This window comes from Phyllostomus discolor, chromosome 8, assembly GCF_004126475.2.
Source record: "Phyllostomus discolor isolate MPI-MPIP mPhyDis1 chromosome 8, mPhyDis1.pri.v3, whole genome shotgun sequence".
Lineage (NCBI taxonomy): Eukaryota > Metazoa > Chordata > Mammalia > Chiroptera > Phyllostomidae > Phyllostomus > Phyllostomus discolor.
The window spans coordinates 108,544,888-108,563,536 of NC_040910.2; the positions used below are offsets into that span (position 1 = coordinate 108,544,888).

General features: G+C 53.8%; 1 protein-coding gene across 4 annotated transcripts in view; it reads right to left on the bottom strand.

Annotated features, from left to right (window-relative positions):
- The window catches only part of PLEKHM1 (pleckstrin homology and RUN domain containing M1), a 45,134-nt gene extending 26,772 nt beyond the window's left edge, over positions 1-18,362 (bottom strand). For 2 of the 4 annotated variants that reach the window (XM_028521585.2, XM_036034056.1), the window contains exons 1-6: positions 18,204-18,362; positions 15,355-15,573; positions 11,814-11,902; positions 10,168-10,415; positions 7,657-8,283; positions 231-642 (exon numbers count right to left, since the gene is read on the bottom strand). In XM_028521585.2, coding sequence (XP_028377386.1) covers positions 231-642; positions 7,657-8,283; positions 10,168-10,415; positions 11,814-11,861 — 1,335 coding nt within the window. In that variant the 5' untranslated portion in view covers positions 11,862-11,902; positions 15,355-15,573; positions 18,204-18,362. Of the gene's footprint in view, positions 1-230; positions 643-7,656; positions 8,284-10,167; positions 10,416-11,813; positions 11,906-15,354; positions 15,574-18,203 lie in introns of all 4 variants that reach the window. The other 2 variants (XM_028521586.2, XM_036034055.1) reach the window with 2 other exon arrangements.
- Positions 18,363-18,649: the final 287 nt, after the last annotated feature.

Here is an 18,649-nt window from a genome sequence, read left to right on the forward strand (position 1 = left end):
TTCTCCCGGGGCGATGTGAAGATAACAGAAGGGACCCCTGGGAACTGAGCGGCACGGCCCCCGCTACTCACACACTGAGGAACAGTAGCTCCATCATCACGATGCTGTCCACACTAACACCACGCGGGCAGACGGGGTAAGTGGGGAGAAGGCAGAGCCCACTCGGGGCAACCCCGGCCAGTGCGGACACATTTCACCAGCACCACCCCAGAACGGCCTGTCCCACTCACCGGACTGGTGGGTGAGGAGACCACAGGGCTTGGTCCAGCTCCGAGACCCACCGACGGCTTCTGCTGGCCACTGCCTTGGCCGACTGCTCTCGCAGGACGGGAAGGCTGCTGGTCTGACGTGCTTCCCCAAGTGACAGTGTGGTCCGTGCCCAGGTGCTGCAAGCCCTGGGAGCCAGGTGCCTGGGAAAGTGGCTCCTGCGTGGGGCCACCATCCCGAGCCCCAGGGGCCGCTTGGGGAGGGACGGGCCCTGCAGGCGCATCGAAGTGCAGGTGTGTGCTGGTGTCGAGGCGGGCACTGTGGAGGGTGCCATGGGGGAACAGCGAGGCCTCCAGCGTGGGGATCCCCGGTTCTTGGCTCAGTCCGTTGGTTGGCACAGAGTTTACCTGGGCTTTGCTGAACTCCGACAACACCCTGGAAGGTTTTAAACAAAGAGACCCGTGTGACAGGTTGTCAGCTAGAATGCCCAAGGCCCCGGGGACAGTGGTAGGAGTGCAAAACTGCTGTTTTGGGATTTAAGAAACAAACAACACTCTCGTCATCACCCACTGCCCTCCTCTGGCCCTCCCCACAGTGTGTCCCCAGCTGGGACCCAGGCAGAGAGGGTGGGCAGGGCAGCTGTGCAGCCCAGGATCTCAGGTGAAAAGCCCAGAGAGCAGAGAGGCAGGCCTTGATGTGAATGGCAATGGGAACGGATTGCCTCTACCCTCTGCACGGCTAACTGGAGAGCTTGCTCGGCCATATGAATGGTTACGGGGGCAATCATTTCCCCAGGCCGACTGCAGCCGGGCCCATGAACAGTGTCCCAGAGCTGGGCTCCCCAAGAGCACCGAGGCACCAGGACTCCACCCCCGGGACACAGACTTAGTGGCAGTGAGGACCGACTTTGTTCCCAGCCCAGTAACTGGGCAGCAGGGTTGGGGTGAGGTGCAAGGGCTGGTCCACCCCAGAGCTGGACTGGCCACGGAGTCAGAGAAGGCTCCCGTGCCCAGACATTGCTGCTGGGAATCCGTGAACACAGGTGTGCAGGCGTGTACACAAGTATACAGGAGGTGTGCCCCTGCTCACTCCTCCCCAGGGACTGGCTCTTTCTGCCCCTAAGTGGTGCTTCTGGGGCCTCAGGGAGCCAGTGTTGCTGCTTTTGCGCACACACACACACACACACACTTCTGGGCCTTCTGGAATGTGCATGGGCTGGTGGCTGCTCCGCCCTCCCTCTCTGGAGGCTTCTGAGAACCCAAGTCCCATTTCTGAAGTACACCTATTAGCCAGCTCCGCTTCTGCTTATGAACCCAGTTGAATCCGTCAAGGACCAATGCAGGCTCGGATCCAACAACGCTGTCTGGAGCCCAGGAGTCTGCACGCACCTGCCCTCACGGCTTAGCCTGGGTCCAGAAGACACATCACATTCCCCTCGGTTAATGTGGTCACTGTTTGACCTGACTCGGAGATGACAAGAGACTCTGTCCCACCCAAATTACTAGTGGTCACAGCCAACCCTTGTAGCTGACTGGCCTGGGTAAACAGTCCCCCCCCCCCCCCCCCCCCGCATTGATCTGCCAACAGCAACCAAGGCTCAACTACAAGAGGTGGGTGTACTCAGACCATATGAAGGGCACACCTTGAGTATCCGGCTTGGGTGATAGGGGAGGCTGTGCCACTGGACCCTACAAGACACCTACTACATTAGGCCTTGGTACCAAGACAGGGAGTCACAGCAGCTCTACCTAACACACAGAAACAATCACAGGGGGGCTGCCAAAATGAGGAGACAAAGAAACGTGGCCCAAATGAAAGAACACATCAAAACTCCAGAAGACGAGCTAAATGAAATGGAGACAAGCAATCTATCAGATACAGAGTTCAAAACACTGGTTGTAAGGATGGTTGAGGAGCCTAGTGAGGACCTCAGCAGCATGAGGGAGATCAGTCAGAAACGAAGGATACACTAATTGAAATAAAGAACAATTTATAGGGAAACAGCAATACAGTGGATGAAGCCAAGAATCAAATCAATGTTCTGGAATATAAGGAAGCAAAAACAACCAATCAGAACGACAAGAAGAAAAAAGAATCCAAAAAAATGAGGGTAGTATGAACAGTCATTGGGACAACTTCAAGAGGTCCAACATTTGTATCATAGGGGTGCCAGAAGGAAATGAGAAAGAGAAAGGAATTGGAAATCTCTTTGAAAAGATAATAAAAGACAAATTCCTTAATTTGGTGAAGGAAATAGACATGCAAGTCCAGGAAGCACAGAGTCCCAAACAAGATGGATGCCAAGAGGCCCACTCCAAGAAACAACATAATTAAAATGCCAAAGGTTAACAATAAAGAGAGACTCTTAAAAGCAGAAAGAGAAAAGCAGTTAGTTACCTACAGGGGAGTTCCCATAAGACTGTCAACTGATTTCTCAAAAGAAACTTTGCAGGCCAGAAGGGATTGGCAAGAAATATTCAAAGTCATGAAAAGCAGGGACCTACAGCCAAGATTGCTCTACCCAGCAAAGCTATCATTTAGAATCAAAGGGCAGATAAAGAGCTTCCCAAACAAGAAAAAAACTAAAGGAGTTCATCATCACCAAACCATTATTATATGAAATGTTAAAGACACTTATTTAAGAAAAAGATCAAAACTATGAACAATAAAATGGCAAAAATACATATCTAGCAACAATTAAATCTAAAAAGCAAACTAAGCAAACAAGAAAAACAGAGACAGAATCATGGATACACAGAGTGTTTTCATGGTTGCCAGGTGGGAGGGAGTGTGGGGGAAAGGGTGTCCCCTTTCATGGGTGAGGGGACTAGGAAGTACAAATTGGTAGTTACAGAATAGTCATGGGGATGTAAAGTACAGCACGGGAAATGGAGAAGCCAACGAACTTACACATATGACCTGTGGACATGAACAATGGTGGGGGGATGGCCTGAGGGAGTGGGCAGTGCTGGGTGGAGGGGAGGCAAAGGGGGGAAATCACGATAACTCCAATAGCATAATTAATAAACTATAGTAAATAAATAAATAAAAACAGAGCAATAAAAATTCAGGAGTGCCACTTGCAGGCAACAACAGGCAACGATGAGTTCTGAAGCAAAGGGCTAGTTTGCACAGGCAAAGGAGGAAGGGGCATTCGCTGACCAGTTGTATGTGTCCAAACTACTGCGACTGAATGGGGCCACGTTCCAAAAAGAACTAGGGGGACAGACTTTTGACAAATATCCCCTGGGAGATCCCAGCTCCTGGGAGGTGGTGGTGTGAGTAGAGGCAGGGACCCCGAGTTCTGGCCTTGGTTAGCACACTGCTAAGCTGCCCATGGCAGGTCCCTAAAGTTCAAAGATTTAATTCCCTTATCTGTAAAACAGGCGTGGTAACAAACCCCACCTTTATGACTGTGACAAAAATCAAATGAGGTAATACGGGTAAAATACTTAGTAGAGTGTCTGGCCCCAGTGAAACACTCAATAAATGTTAACCCCAATTTGTTACTGTAGCTGTTTTTATTATTATTGATAAGACTGCTCGGCCTCCGTGTCTACAAATATAAAACCAGAAGGAAAGGAGCAGAATTATCGAAACACTCACTAGTGTTATTACCAAAGTGGTCACCCGTTGTAAATGAGTCCTAACCTGTAAGAAAGATTTTAATGAGAGAATAGACTGGGTGTTAGAATAAGTGAGTGACGATGCCTAAAGAAACACCACAAAAAAGCAAGAAGCTGCCCTGGCTGGCGTAGCTCAGTGGATTGAGCTCGGGCTGCGAACCAAAGCATCGGAGGTTCGATTCCCAGTCAGGGCACATGCTTGGGTTGCAGGCCACGGCCCCCAGCAACTGCACATTGATGTTTCTCTCTCTCTCTCTTTCTCCTCCCTTCCCTCTTTAAAAATAAATAAATAAAATCTTTTAAAAAATAAAAAAGTATATAATCTTTATTATTTAAAAAAAAGCAAGAAGCATGCACAATAAATTAGAGCTTCCACCAAACCAAAACCAAGGTCAAGGTGAAATCAAGTTCACAGAACTTGACCAGAATCAGTGCTGGTCTTCAAGACCCAATGAGAATAAGGGAGAAGGTGCCTCAACTGGAAAAAGTGCCAGAGATCAGATTTTGAAGGAAAGGCAAAAGACAGAAAACTCTGAAAACATTTGAAGGAAATGAAACAGAAATTAAACAGTGAAATTGCTACTGCCTATCCACTTCTGTCTGGCTCAGGGCAGTGGTTTTCGAAAACATTTTGTTCCAAAACTCTGCAACTCTGTGCACTTAGAAAACCATCTGAAAAGTGTATGTGTTCTAAGCACATGTATCTACTACGCGTGTGTGAGAGAAATAAATAAGAAACGTGGCCTGGAGACCCCAGGTGGCTGCCATATAAAGAACCCCCACCAAGAGGTTCTGAGCCTGTGGTTTTCCTGAACGTGCCGGCTCTCGTCCGGGCGGTGCGTGGCAGTCACCAGCAAATGCGCAGAGGCGGGCTGAGCACGCTAAGAATCATTTCCTCCGAGGGAAGGCCTCGCGATAACATCTGACAAATGTTAAAACCAGCCCTCCGCAGCAGTGTTTATAGAGGCAAGGAGTGGCGGAGCTGAGGTTACTGGCTCTCAGAGTACTCGGCAGAAAGTGACGATCACACCACCTATAGGGCACTCGCCATGCGCCAGGCACTGCCCTGAGCACTGTCTCAACTCATTTCATCTTCCCGGCATTCCTTCAAATGTCGCTGTTTCTGTTTTACAGGTGAGGACATCGAGGTCGGACAGACCGAGGAACCTGTCCCGGGTCCAAAAGCGGGTTAAGGGAGACTCAGGCGGTCTGGCTCCCCGGAGTCCACACTCTTTACCAACAGAACGCACCCCCGCTTCTCAGGGGTCATTATAATTCAGGCCCAACACGCACAGAAGAGGCTACGCTGGCAGCCAGACATTCTCCATTCATCAGGCCAACTCGGTTTCGGTGAAATATTACATCCGTCCATTTCATTTTGGATGTTAGTGTTTTATAGTTTTATGTTTAATTTGTAGATGTTTTGATTTTATAGTTATAAGCACACAGCATTTACACTTAATTTTAAGTTACACCTAAGTACTATAATAAAAATAGCCAAAGTGACCTCGTAAGTGTTGGTGAGAGCCTCTGCCCCTGAAACACGCACCCCACGACAGGCCGGTCCCTGCGGCTGCTCCAAGACTAACCTCACCCCCGCCGCCAAGAAGGCTGGGTGTGTGTTTGTGCATCTGTGCGTCCAGTGTGTGCTGGTTCCTCACACACTGCCCCGTGCTGGCCTGTCCATCCTGGCCTTCTCCCCTCGAGTTCCCCTTAACAACCACACAGAGTGGTCGGTCGCTGCCTTAACAACCTCAAGCTGGAATTTTCCCATCACAAGACCGATGAAAGATAAAGGCAAAACACATGACGAAGGGAAGGCCGGCCGGTCCGTGGGAGGAAGGAGGGGCCAGCAAGGACTGAGGCTCACAAAAGGAGCCTATGTTCTGCGCAGGCGCAGCCATACCGGGGCCGGGACTGCCGCGTTCCAGCAAGTGCTGCCCGGCTCCTCCCACTCGGCCCTGGAAAGCTCTGTCTACTGCGCGCAGGGCTCGGAAGCCGGTTCCGGTGCCTGCCAGACATTCTTTCGTGTGCAACTCACTCACAGGCCCCTGGCTTGATCCTCGAACAGCCGTGGGAGAGCACCTCCGTTTCATAAAGATGAAAAGAACAGAATCTCAGCAAGAGCCTGCGATTTGCCTGACAGTACTGGGCTTGTAAGGGGCGGAGCAGGGCTTGAAACTCAATCTGCTCCAAGTCGGTCCGTTACACCTCCCCAAACTGGTGGTGTTCCCACACGGGGCAGGAACCCTATAAGGACCTGAGCCAAACGTGGGAGGTGGTGGTGGGGCAGCAGGAGTGAAAAAGCAGGTCCCAAACGGGGGCTGCTGAAATGGGGATGGATGGCAGGAAATGCTCAGTAGAAGGTTACCATTTTTTACCCATAAGCTGAGCAAACATCCAGTGTGATAATGCCTTCCGTTGGCAAGGCTGAGGGGACAGAGGCACATTCCTGATGGGGTGTAAAAGGCCGTATCTGTGAAAATTATAAATTAATCTATCCTTTGGCTCAGCAGTTCTGCTCGTGGGAGTTCACTGATCAGAGGTGACTGCACAGAACTAGAAGACCACACACACAGGGTTACCCACAGAACACTGACCCCCAAAGTCCATTAAATGCAGGGCTGATTCAGTAAACCAAAGTACGTTCACAGAAGGGAAAAACATGTCACGGGGGAGAAAAAAAGAAACTCTGATATGAAAAGATCTCCTCCAAAAGTAGGTGTAGAACGGTGTGTTTATACTAGCTTTTGTGGAAAGAGGTGGGAGAATGGGAAATAAAATTTTAAAGTAGGCTTGTGCATATTATCACAGATGCATTTAAAAACATTTGAATATGCAAGAAAACAATTATGGTTATGGGGTGGAAAGACTTTATACTACACACATGTTAGATTTTTGTAGTTTTTTAAACTATAGTTTATTTTTTATTTTATTTTCTTCCCCATTACCACTTGTCTATCCCTCCTGTCGTACCCTCCTTCCACCTCCACCTACTTCCCTCCCCCTACACATTATATATTTTTTAACCATAAAAATACATTAGCGCCCTGGCTGGCATAGCTCAGTGGACTGAGCTCGGGCTGCGAACCAAAGTGTCGCAGGTTCGATTCCCAGTCAGGGCACATGCCTGGGTTGCAGGCCACGGCCCCCAGCAACCGCACATTGATGTTTCTCTCTTTCTCCCTCCCTTTCCTCTCTAAAAAATAAATAAATAAAATAAATAAAATCTTTTAAAAAAAGAAAAAAAAATACATTAGCTAGTTAAAAAGCCGGAATAGGGTTCTGCCAGGCTCCCTTCCCCAGCCAGTGTCCCAGCTCCGCCCACACCCGGGCTGGGCCCCACTGGTCCGCCCCCTCCTCCCGGCCTCTAGGAGGTCTTCTGTGAGGTGGCAGAAGATCACCCTTAGGCATCAGGCTCCGCTGTATTTTTTGGAAGACATAAATATAGCTTTGAACTATTAGTTTCCTTCTCTCTCGGTAAAGAAGGAAATTAATATTTTACACCGAGTCCCAGTAAGATTAAATAACTTGTTGAACGTCCCCCAGGGCGGAGTCGGAGCTCAAACCAGCCCTGAGCCCCGCGCCCCGCGGGAACCCATTCTCCTCTCTGCCCACATTCTGCCCCCAGTTACAGGCCCCAGCGACTCCCGTCCCTGAGGAAGGGGGATGGTGTTCCCTACGCCCTTCCTCTCGCCCCGACAGAGCTCAGGGTGGTGACGGGCATTCACATGGTGCAGGAAGGAAGGGAAGGAGGGCGGGGAAGAGGGGGAGGAGGAGGAAAGAAGAAGAAAGAGGGAGGGGGCGGAGGAGAGGTACTCACTCCTGCAGAGACGGGTCTGAGTCATCCGCGTTGGCTGTCCCCGGGTCCGAGTCGTAGGACATGGGCTCCTCGGAGTGATCGGGACTCTTGGAGCCGTTCTCCTGGAGCGGGAGGCTGTCCGAGTTCAGGCTGCAGGACAGCTGGGACGAGCTGGCGGTGTCCAGGCTGAGGGAGGAGGCGGTGAGCTGCCTGCTCCGTTGGATCCTATGGCCTGAGTGCTGGACTTCGATGTCCTCGGAGCCCGAGGAATGCGAGATGGAATCCAGAGACTCCTTCCGCTGCAGCTCGGGAGCAGGGGCGGGCACGGGGTCCAGCTCGGAGAGCGGGCAGAGCCCGGACAGGGCTAGCGGGGTGAGCGTCCACTCGTTCAGGATGGCCGACTTGTAGGAGAGGTCGAAGGAGAGGGACGTGAGCCCCTGCAGGAAGCTGAGGAGGAACTCGCTCTCCTCCGCATCGCGGAGCAGGGCGGTGGGCTGGTAGTACTCGCGCAGCTGCGCCTGCTCCTGCAGGAGCAGCTTCAGGTAGCACTCCATCAGGCCGTCGTTGAGCGCCAGGCGCAGCCAGGCCCGGCAGCGGCCCACGTCCGTGCTCACGAAGACCAGGTGCTCCAGCTCCGAGATGATGTGCCTGGGGGCGGGGCGGGGGCGGGGCGCTTTCAGCAAGGGGCTTGGCACCCCCAAGATGACGCTGTACGCACCGGCCGGCAGGGGCCAGTAATAACGGCTGCACGTACAGGTAGGCATGGAAAATGTTTGGATAATAGTGTTCTAAGGGGGACTGCGAAATATTAAGCAATAACCCCCAACTTTTTGAGGCTGTTGCCATGCAGGTTAATTGCCATTTTCATTACAACTACCGCTGGGGTCCCTGATACTGCCTGCCTGCGTCTAGGACGTGTCTGCCGCGTCCTTAAGTGCAAGGTCCTCGGCGCGATGAAGGCACAGGGTTGGAGACGTGGCCCCTGCCCTCCGCCCAGGTAACTGCCTCTCGAGGGCACACCTGCTGTTAGTAGGAAATGCCACAGAAGGGGCAGCATCGAGCTGGGCCTTGTGGTGTTTCAAGAGGCAAAGACAGGGTGGCTCCCTGGGAACATGGAGCTAACCGGAGAAGAGGCGTCAAGGGGAGGAAAGCAACGGACCTGTGCCGGAGTGGGGAGCACTCCAATTACAACGGGGGGAGCAGTAGGGGGCTCGGGGGCGGGGCCAGGTAATGCAGGGTTCTGAGTATCAAACTGGTGAGGCAAAGCGGGCCGGTGGCCCCCACACCGAGCTGTGCCTCAGAGTCACCTGGGGAACTTGGTCAGGATACAGATTCTGGGGCCCCGACCGAGTGAACCAGACCCGAGGCTGGCACTGGGGAGCCGGTGGGTTGTAGGGTTTTGCGTAGGAAAGTGATTTGCCCTCAGCCATGCGGATGTCAGGGTGGGTGGCTCTGGGTAGGACCAGACCCCGGGTGCACCAAACTCAGTGTCTGAAGGCCTCTGATGGGACACCCCTCCTGCGACTCCCACAGTCCCCCGCTCACGTCTCCGCGTGGGAGGACGGACTGTGCTCCGTGGGGCCCCGAGACTGGCTCCAGTGAGCTTAAGCTCGATAAATGTTAAGGAAAGACAGAATGAGATACGGGGGACAATTAGGCTGCCACTGTCACCCAGGAGTGAGGTAAGAACCTGAGACAGGGCGGTGGCAGGAGGCATGGAAAGGAAGATTAGAGACTGACAAGGCACCTGTGGGCTGAGGGTGGCATCCAATAGCCCTTCGAGGCACAGTGCCAGCTCCTCGCTCCAGGCCCAGGCGGTGGGGGGCGGGGCCACAAAGACAAGCGTCTCAGGACAAATATTCAGATGCTCTACTTGGATTTCACTCTTATATATATAAAAAAAAAAAGCAAACCCTACCTCGTTATAATACTGAGCATAGAATGGAGATGCTCAAACATTCTAAGGCAGGGTCAGCAAGCTCCTTCTGCAAAGGGCCGGACAGTAAAGATTTTAGGCTTTGCAGACCACATAACCTCTGATGCCGCTACTGAACTCTGCCAGCATGTGGCAAAACGTCGGAACCTCCTGGCCGGTGTGGCTCAGTGGACTGAGTGGTGGCCTGAGAACCAAAGGGTGGCCGGTTCAATTCCCAGTCAGGGCACATGCCTGGGTTGTGGGCCAGGTCCCCAGTAGGGGGCGCATGAGAGGCAGCCACACACTGATGTTTCTCTCTCTCTTTTTCCCTCCCTTCCCCTCTCTCTGAAAATAAATAAATAAAATTAAAAAAAAATAAAAATAAAAAGATGGCACCTGCTGAAGGGACCGGCCCAGAGGCTGGAAGCAGTCCCAGACTGTTCCGTGAGGAAAGAAGGGCTGAAGAGGCTCGGTCTAACGACAACCCCTACCTCGGCCATCTCTGTTCTAGAACACAGCGCGCCTGTGGCTCTTCCACCCGGCGGGAGATGAAGAGCCCCCCACGTCCCACACTCCGAAGCTCCCCCCCAAAGCAAAACCTCCCCAGCCGATCTCACTTGTGGGTGACGGCCTTCAGGAGGGACCAGAAGACAGGCTGGGGCAGAGGCTTCTGGTAGGCGCTCTTCTTCCTCTTCCCCCCGGCCTCGGCGCGGATGTGCTTGGCGTGCAGGCCGTGGATGAACACGGCCTCCAGGGCGCTGCACATGGAGTTGGCGTCTCCGTCCTCGCTGGTGACCGCTGCGTCCGAGGACACGTACTGCTTCTGCAGTGCCTTCATGGACCCCACCAGCTTCTTCTTGATGACCTGGGCAGGGCCGGACACAGTAACACGGGCCTTCAGAAGATCCTCCGGCGACCCCCGGGGTGTAACTCTGCCCGTCGCAAAATACATGCACAACTACGCATGCACACACTCGTATGTGTGTATCTGTGCCTTCTGCAAAACTAGCATGTGCTAATTATAGAAAATGAAGACAAAGTGCACAGAAGAGGCCCTGGGCTGGGCAGCACGGTTGGTTACAGCATCGACCCGCTATGTCAAGGCTGTGGGTCTGACCTCTGGGGAGGGCACATGTGAGAAGCAGCCAATGAAAGCATAAACATGTAGGACAACAAATCAGTGTTTCTCTTTCTCTCCCTCTCTCTAAAAAATTTTTTAAAAAACTTAAAGTATACAGTTCAATGGTTTTTGGTGTCATCACAGAATTGTGTAACTGTGGCCATTATCTAATTTTAGAACATTTGTTGCCCTAAAAAGAAATACTGTATCCTATTCCCCCCCCCCCCCCCCCCCCAGCCCCAAACCCTGCCAACAACTAACCTGCTTCGTCTCTCGGGGTCCGCCTGTTCTAACAGTACATACGACTGGGGTCGTGCAATAGGCAGCCCTTCGAGTCTGGCTGCTTTTGTTTAGCACATTTCCAAACTTCCTCTATGATAAGCATTCTTCCTGTAGCGGTACTTCATTACTTCTTATCACAAATAACATTCCACTCATGGATATTCCACTTTTATTTATCCATTTATAGGAATATCCATTCCTATTTATCAAATGCTAATAAACATTTGGGTTGTTCCCACTTTTTCGCCACAATGTGGCTGTGAGCACTCATGCACAAGTTTTTGTGTGGAAACATGTCATATGTTTTCCGTTCACATGCGTAGGCACCGGGGAGCGGAATTGCTGGGTCACATGTAACACCGAGTTTAACTTTTTGAGGAACCATCAAACTGTTTCCCACAACGGCTGCACCATCTGACATGCCTGCCAGCGAGGTACGAGGGTTCCGCCTTCTCCACGACCCCGCCGACACTTATTACTGTCTGCCGTTTTGGTTACAGCCGTCGTCGTGGGTGTGAAGAACTCTCCCCTTACGGTTTTGATTAGTGTTTGTCTAATGTCTAATGATGGTGAGCATCTTTTCGTGTATTTACTGAACTTGTATATCTTCTTTGGAGAAATCCTTAGTCTTCAGGTAACCCCCGTTCACTTCCAACTGTTCTTTTGCCAATTCTCATTTTATCACCCATAAGATGGTCTAGAAAGGGTAGGGCCTCCTCGGAGCTTGCTTCCGCCAGAACTTTTTCTCAGCCCGAGGCCCCCCTTACCAGGCGGTGTCCATACATTTCAAAGTGAGAGAAGCCAATGACACGGCCGTGCTGTGCCCCCCTGCCCCACCCCCGATCGTCCCTGGCCACCTACCGGGATGGCAGCCTGGGGGTCCAGTCCATTCTCCACCACTGAGAGCATTTCCACTCATACGGCAGCTCCCGAGGAGAATCACATGACACCTGCTGAGACAGGAGGCGGCCAGGTGAGCGGGCCCCCAGCTCAGCTCCTCGACACCCCCGCACCACCTCTCACCCCCCCTCACCCCCCCAGGAGGGCAGCATGAGGCCAGCCCAGTTTACTCAAACTGCAACGGAAAGAAAGACCATTGAATTCAAAAGTAAAACTGAGAGTGGATTTTCTGGAAGGAAGCAGGGACGGAAAACAGTCTGAGGGCCAGGATCCTGGGAGGGGCGGAGCCCTGTGGAGTGCCAAGGGCGGACCGGCCCCAAGGAGTGGGGGGCAAGGGCTCTTCACTGCACGCCGGGCGCTGGCACTAAATGCAGGGAACAACAGGCTGATGGTCTCGCGACACAGCCGAGGGCGCCCGGGGCCGCTGCGGCTGGCTGCAAGGGCTGGCTGCAGGTGCAGAGAACCCTCGGGCACCAGGAAGCAGGCCTCGTCTATCACAGCCAGGGCCGGGCCCGGCCTTGCACCTGCCGGCTCTGGCTCCTTCCCGCCCGGCGCCTGCCGCTCCGCAGTGAAAAGGACAAGTGAAACAGCTGCAAAAGGGAGGCTCTCCTGCTACACAGCCGCTTCTCCTCTGGGCGGCGACGGTCAAGCCTGGGTAGCCCAAGGACACGAGGGAAGGGGAACACGGGGTCTAACCTCAATTTGCTGTTAACCAGCGAGGCACACGGGGCCACTGTGTCCGACTGCTCACAGGGAGATGATGACTGTGCAGATGCCTAGGACAGGGGCTAGTAGGTACCAAGGACAAATGGCACCTATAATCGCAGCGGATGTGGCCACTTAAATTTACAGGCAAAGAATCCCACTGCCTGAAGCAAACTGCCCAGGTAGGTGGAGTCAGAGCACAGGAAAACCCCTCGGGCAGCTGGCTTCCTCCCAGGAGTGGCTGAGGGTGAAGTGAGGGAGGGGCTAGGGGCTAGGGGCTTGGGTCTTCGTCTGAGTCCCACCCCAGCAGCTTGCACAGGGCAGGGCCAGGCGGACATAGTCACATCTACACAAACACCTAGTGACTCCACAGCTGACCATGAGGGGACACCAAAGATAACAGGTTATTGCTGTCCCTGCTCCCCCAAAACTGCCCTGGCTGGTGTGGCTCATTGGATTGTGTGCCAGCCTCTGAACCAAAGGGTTGCTGGTTCAATTCCCAGTCAGGGCACAAGCCTGGGTTAGGGGCCAGGTTCCCAGTGGGGGTAGCACAAGACACAACCACACATTGATATTTCTCTCCCTCTCTTTCTCCCTCCTTTCCCCTCTGTCCAAAAATAAATAAATGAAATCTTAAAAAAAAGCCTTAATATTTCACAACACACTTAAAAAAAAAAAGAAGTTAATACAACCAAGGCCTGCTAAATGGGTTTACACCCTTCACATCTATTGCCTCATTCCAACCCTGGGAGGGCTCTTTTGTTACTTCAATGCGACTGATAGGAAATAGAAACTGACGCAGGTCAAGGGCCTTCCCAAGATCCCAGAGCTGATGCGGTCGGTGCCCCAGCCTCGGCCAGGACAAGGCCCACCGCAGCTCAAGGGGAGCCCCAGACCCCTGAATGAGTGCAATCGCCTTCCTTCTGGGAGAGACAGGTGTGAGCGAGGGCTAAGGAGTGGCGGGGAAGGGAGCTGGCAGGGAAAGGGGGCAGCAGGGGGCTGGGGGAGGGTCCTTCCGCCGAGAGCCCTGGTGGGAAAAAAAACTCTGATTCCATCCCTGGCCTCTGGAGTGGGCAGAGGGGAAACAGGACCCAGAACCAGCCTCCCCAAGTGAGGACATGCAGGGGAGGGAGGTGCGCATGCGGGACAGCCCCTGCGGAGCCAGCGCTAGTCAGGGCGCGGAGACCCCCAGGGAGGACACGGGGCCCTGGCTGCAGCCCCCGTCCGACTGCCTCTCCCTTCAGCCACCTTCTTGCTCCCACTTACCCGGGATCCTCAGGCCCCTCCTTGGAGACCGGCTCCACAGTCTGGCCATGCAGGGCGACAGGGAAAGAGGTATGTACTGTGGATGGAGTCCCTCGAAAAACGTGCCTGATCCTGGAGGCTGGGTTCCGTCTAGGCTACTTTGTGCAGCCCAGCCAGCCAAGGCCTGGTTCTCTGGCTCCAAGACCCTGAGCTCTAACCCCATTCAGGGATTCCAGCAGCCTACAGCCACCCTTGGGCCTGCCCTTCCACACAGAGCCTCAAGCTGTGAGACTGCCCTTCCCTCAGCCAGCCCCAAGGCCAGGCCCTCAGGGGCCTAGACCTCAACGACCGGAATCATAGCCCGGGCCCATTAAGGCCCGTTAGGGGAGGAGGCTTATCAACAAGTGGGTGCCCGGGCCCAGCGCAGGTTCACGAAAAAACGGAGGCAAACTGACGCTGAGAGGTCAGAGCTCAGAGCCGAGTGAGATAAGAGACAAACAACTGTTGCCTAAAACGAAGCGTCAGAAAAACCACGAAATGACAATAGCGGAGATGAATCCAGGAGAAAAGCCACCGGACAATTCTGAAACAGGACTGCGACCCTGGGGTTCAGGCTACAATTCGGGGCACAGCTTTGGTCTCGGGCAGGCAGGCAGAGCCCCCCCACCTGCGGTGTGTGTTCCACGTGCCTCGCAGGGGCCGGACACTGGCTGCCAGGCAGGAGTCCCACGGCCCCTGACCGAGAACTTGCTGGTGGGAGCAGACGGGGCTTCGGGTCTCCTGACTGCTGAGTCAGTGCTGAGTCACTCTCCCGGTGGTGGCCCAGGCCCCGACCTGCCACCCTGTGGGGCTGGCTTTGCTCCCGGTCCCTTGAACAGCCTTCTCGGACACCAAGAAGCAAACCAGAGAGAGGTGTGGCTTCAGGGAGACTCGGCTGAAGGGACCAAGGAGCCAACTTGAGCCCCAGTGGAGTTGAGCAGAAGAGGTGAATTTGCTTTTTAGGAAACTCCAAACCCCGCTAAGCCTGCCTCTCCCCCTAAGTCCTGACTCATCCTGACACAGCTTTTCAGGCTTCTCTCGTTGCGTCAACTCCTACGGCAGTCCTGGGAGAGGACTTCTTAAAGACCAGGGCTCAGCACAAACAGGCCCCGGGGAAGGGACAGAATCCTCCAGTGTCTTCACCCCACGTCCTGTGCCTCTGACCAGACGCCAATGCCTCAGGTCTTTGGTTCAAAGAGTCTCAGGCACATTTAATACTTGCTGACTCTTATGGGGCACTCAGAAACTCCATTTATCAAATACGGCTTAAGATCAGGAAGAAACGGTCTTGCTGGCCAGGTCTGCGGTCCCAAGCCGCTGGGGCCAGGTTCCTGCCCCGGTACCCAAGTTTCAGGGCCGTCCTTTCTTATGCATTCTAGCACACACTTAAGGGGGGAATCGTCCTGGTTCTTCTTCTTCGCTATACTGCCTGGCCCTGTGAACACGTGCAATTTTACTTCCTCCAGAAACCAAGGAAGAGAGAAAAGGGAAAAATGGCTTACAGGAGACTTACATTAAAAGAAGAAATGGATGAGCCGACCTCACGGCTTTGGAAGCATTCCATCCAGCAGTAAACAGCAACCTCCTCTCCTCGGAGACTGCTCCGCCATTCCCAATAGTCTCCTCTCTGCGGACTGAATCTAATCCCGTAGTACCTGGCTGTTTGGAGCAACAGCCTGCTGTTTAAGCCGTCCAGCTACTCTAGTATCGATCGATGAGTCATGGTTTTCAGCTGGAAAACAAAATGACAAAGTTATCTTCTGATTCAGAAAGGCAGCTGATCTTTCAGCCCTGTGAGTGATGAATGAGTAAATAGCACCTGCTTCCACCTGAAGACAATTGGATTTCTGGTCCAGTGTTCTCCAGCAGGTGCGCCGGGGGAACCGGGCCTTTGAAGCAACTGAATACCAGCTGGAGGGTGAGAAACGTCTAGCTTGTGATTCCCAGACCACGGGCTGGTGGGTGAGGCCAGAAATGTGAGGTCAGTGAACACTGGCTATCTTTTTTTTCCTTCCTCTTTCTTTCCATCCAGTAACAGCCACCTCCCCTAATTCCTTGTCCCAGATCCCCTAGGGTTCTAGCAAGGGCCAATCTCTGAATGAATACAATACAAACAGGTACTTTCCTTGGCTCAGTCACCGTTGTATCTCCAGTGTCTAGAACAGTGCGCGGCACACACTGGTGCTCACAAAGCACCTGAATGAACGGATGAATCCAACGAAAATAAGGCTCAGGGCAGGTATCTCCCCCTCATAAACTGCGGGAAGCTGAAGTATAGAACTCTTGAGTGATAAGAACTCCTTCCACAAAGCCCAGCTGCCAACAGGCTGAAAACCATTCTGACCTATCACACGTTACTGGGGACTTACTAGAGGTAGAAGAGCATTCAATTTTCACAGGAACAAGACTGTAACAGGCAAGCAAAGACAATGGTCCTGCTTGGGGCCCTTTACAAATTGCTGTCATCGGGCCAACCCCCTGAAACCAGGTCTCCAGAATTTGGAGAAAACACATACTCAAACAGCCCATGAATGCTGAGCATGGGGCCTGAGGGCCTCAGGATGCCCCGTGCCTCAGCTCCTCTCAGATAACCCTGCTCCCTGTTCATCGGCAATGGTGGTGGCCAGCAGTCGGTGATGCAGCCCCCGCAAAAAGAGGAAGCAGCTCAGCAGCCTCCAGACCCACCTAGTCCTCAGCCTCCTCGGGACCTGCTCACTGACACACTTCGCAACACGCGACACCACCTCTGGCACCCACAGCGTTCCCTGTGGTCAGTGCTGGGACTGATCTGTCACCAGATGCGGTGCAGAGGAGCCCTCCGTGAGGGTCTTGTCCAAGGTCTAGGGCAACACACGCTGGAATGGCTCCGTAACCATGGCCAATCCCACACACTGGTACTTCCTGAGTTTCTTCAAGGCCAGGAGCCCAGCCCAAAGGAAGTGATGGCTACTGTTGCCTCAGCCTGAGTGAGCTGGATGAGTGGCCACTCCTCACCTTCCTGGCATGTGGAGGATACCTGCCATTCCACAGAAGCAGCAGCAACTTAATATGATTGCTGGAATCATAATTCCTGGGGACAGAAAGAGGGGACCGGACACCTGGGGAAAGCCCCTGACCCAGAGGGGTATCTCTACTCCTCCACACTTACTAGCATTGGAGGCCCTGCACGCGCCGGCCAAGCTGTTCCGTCTCTAACTGCCCAGCTCTGAGTAAGCCCCTAGATTTGCCGTTGAGGGAGGGCTGGTGGGGCTCACAGGGCACTGTAAACTGAGATCTCAGACTGAATGGGGACTGAATGGGGACTGGGTCAAGGGAAGAATGGGTACAGAGTTGGAGTGAAGAGTTGAGGTGGGGACAGCAGAGGATACGCCATTAAAGGGAGGGAGAAAATGAGGGAGAGAAACATCAATGTGTGGCTGCCTCTCGCGTGCCCCCTACCAGGGACCTGACCTGCAACCCAGGCATGTGCCCCGACTGGGAATCAAACCGGTGACTCTTTGGTTTGCAGGCCCACGCTCAATCCACTCCGGCCACTGAGCCCGGGCTGGAGACCCCATTTTCAAGAAGATGGGTTGAGAGCTGTAGAAGCTGGTGCAGCAAGAGTCAGGGGCAGTTTAGCAAAGACTTAGGGATGGAAGATGTCCTGAGGATGACTGGAGATGGAAAGGAAGTATGGAAGTATATGATAGGCTAGAAGTTACGGGCTGAGTCTGTGAGGACAAGAAGATACATAATTATAAGACCTGGGACAGGACTGTGATGGGAGTTATCAAGAAGAAAGACGTGAGCTCAAAGCGCACTCACTTTGGTGTTCGGTCTTAAATGAGAGTGGGTCAGAGGTGGGCTGTTTAGGATGAGCAGACCTTGGGGAGCTGAGCAGGGCATGTGGGAGATTGGGATAAGAAAGCTGATTCAGAAAAACAAACCAGAAGAGTGGTTCTCAAAGAGATTTGCGTGGAGCATTAAGAGCGCCAAAAGGGCTGAGGGCTGAGGATGAGCTGTGTGAAAGAGGGAGGTGGAGGAATGTGGTTGAGATCGGGTTGGAATTGGGCTAGAGTGGGGTCAAGGGTGAGGCTGCATTTATGCAAGACCGGTGGTGAAGGGGTGGGGGTAAGGGCTGGAGTCAGGTCACGGGTGTAAGAAGAAAGAGGGGACGGGCCAGCAGTGCAGTGCCTGCCGGAGGCTTGGATCGGAGTGGGAAGTTGGGGCACGGGATCTGGGTAGGGAAGGGTGCGGGCTCTGAAGCAGGGCAGTCTCGAGGCAAGCGGGGGTTTGTGATCTCGGCGAAAGCTGGCCCATCGCCCGTACGCGTCTCGGTCCGCCGCCCCTCCGCTACCCTTCACGCCCCAACCCCTAACTCACCAAAGGGAGGGGGAGCGGGGAGCGGGGCATGAGGTTCTCCCAGCCGCAGCAGCCCCAGGAGATCCGACCTGACCCAGCGGCCCTCCGGGTTACCGACAACATCAAGCTGCGCCCAAGGCGCCTGACGCCATCACGTAGGCTCAGATCAGGCCCCGCCTCCTGCCCGCGGAGCCTATCGCGGAGCCGGGAGGAGTCGCGGGGCGGGGCGGGGACCGAGGGGGCGGGGCCAGCGCTTTGGGGCGCCTAACTGTACTCAGCCCCCGAGGGGCTTTCAGAGGCTCCGGGTCCGTTATCCTAATAGGTTGCGGAGAGCGGAGGCCCGGCGTCGGGGCGGAGCGCGTCCTTATTGCCCGTTTCCCGCAAAGTCTGCATCAAGTACACATTGTCGGCCCGGGTCATGACCTCGTCTGGCCTCAGCTCTATCTGCGTAGCTTTGGGGCTGTCGT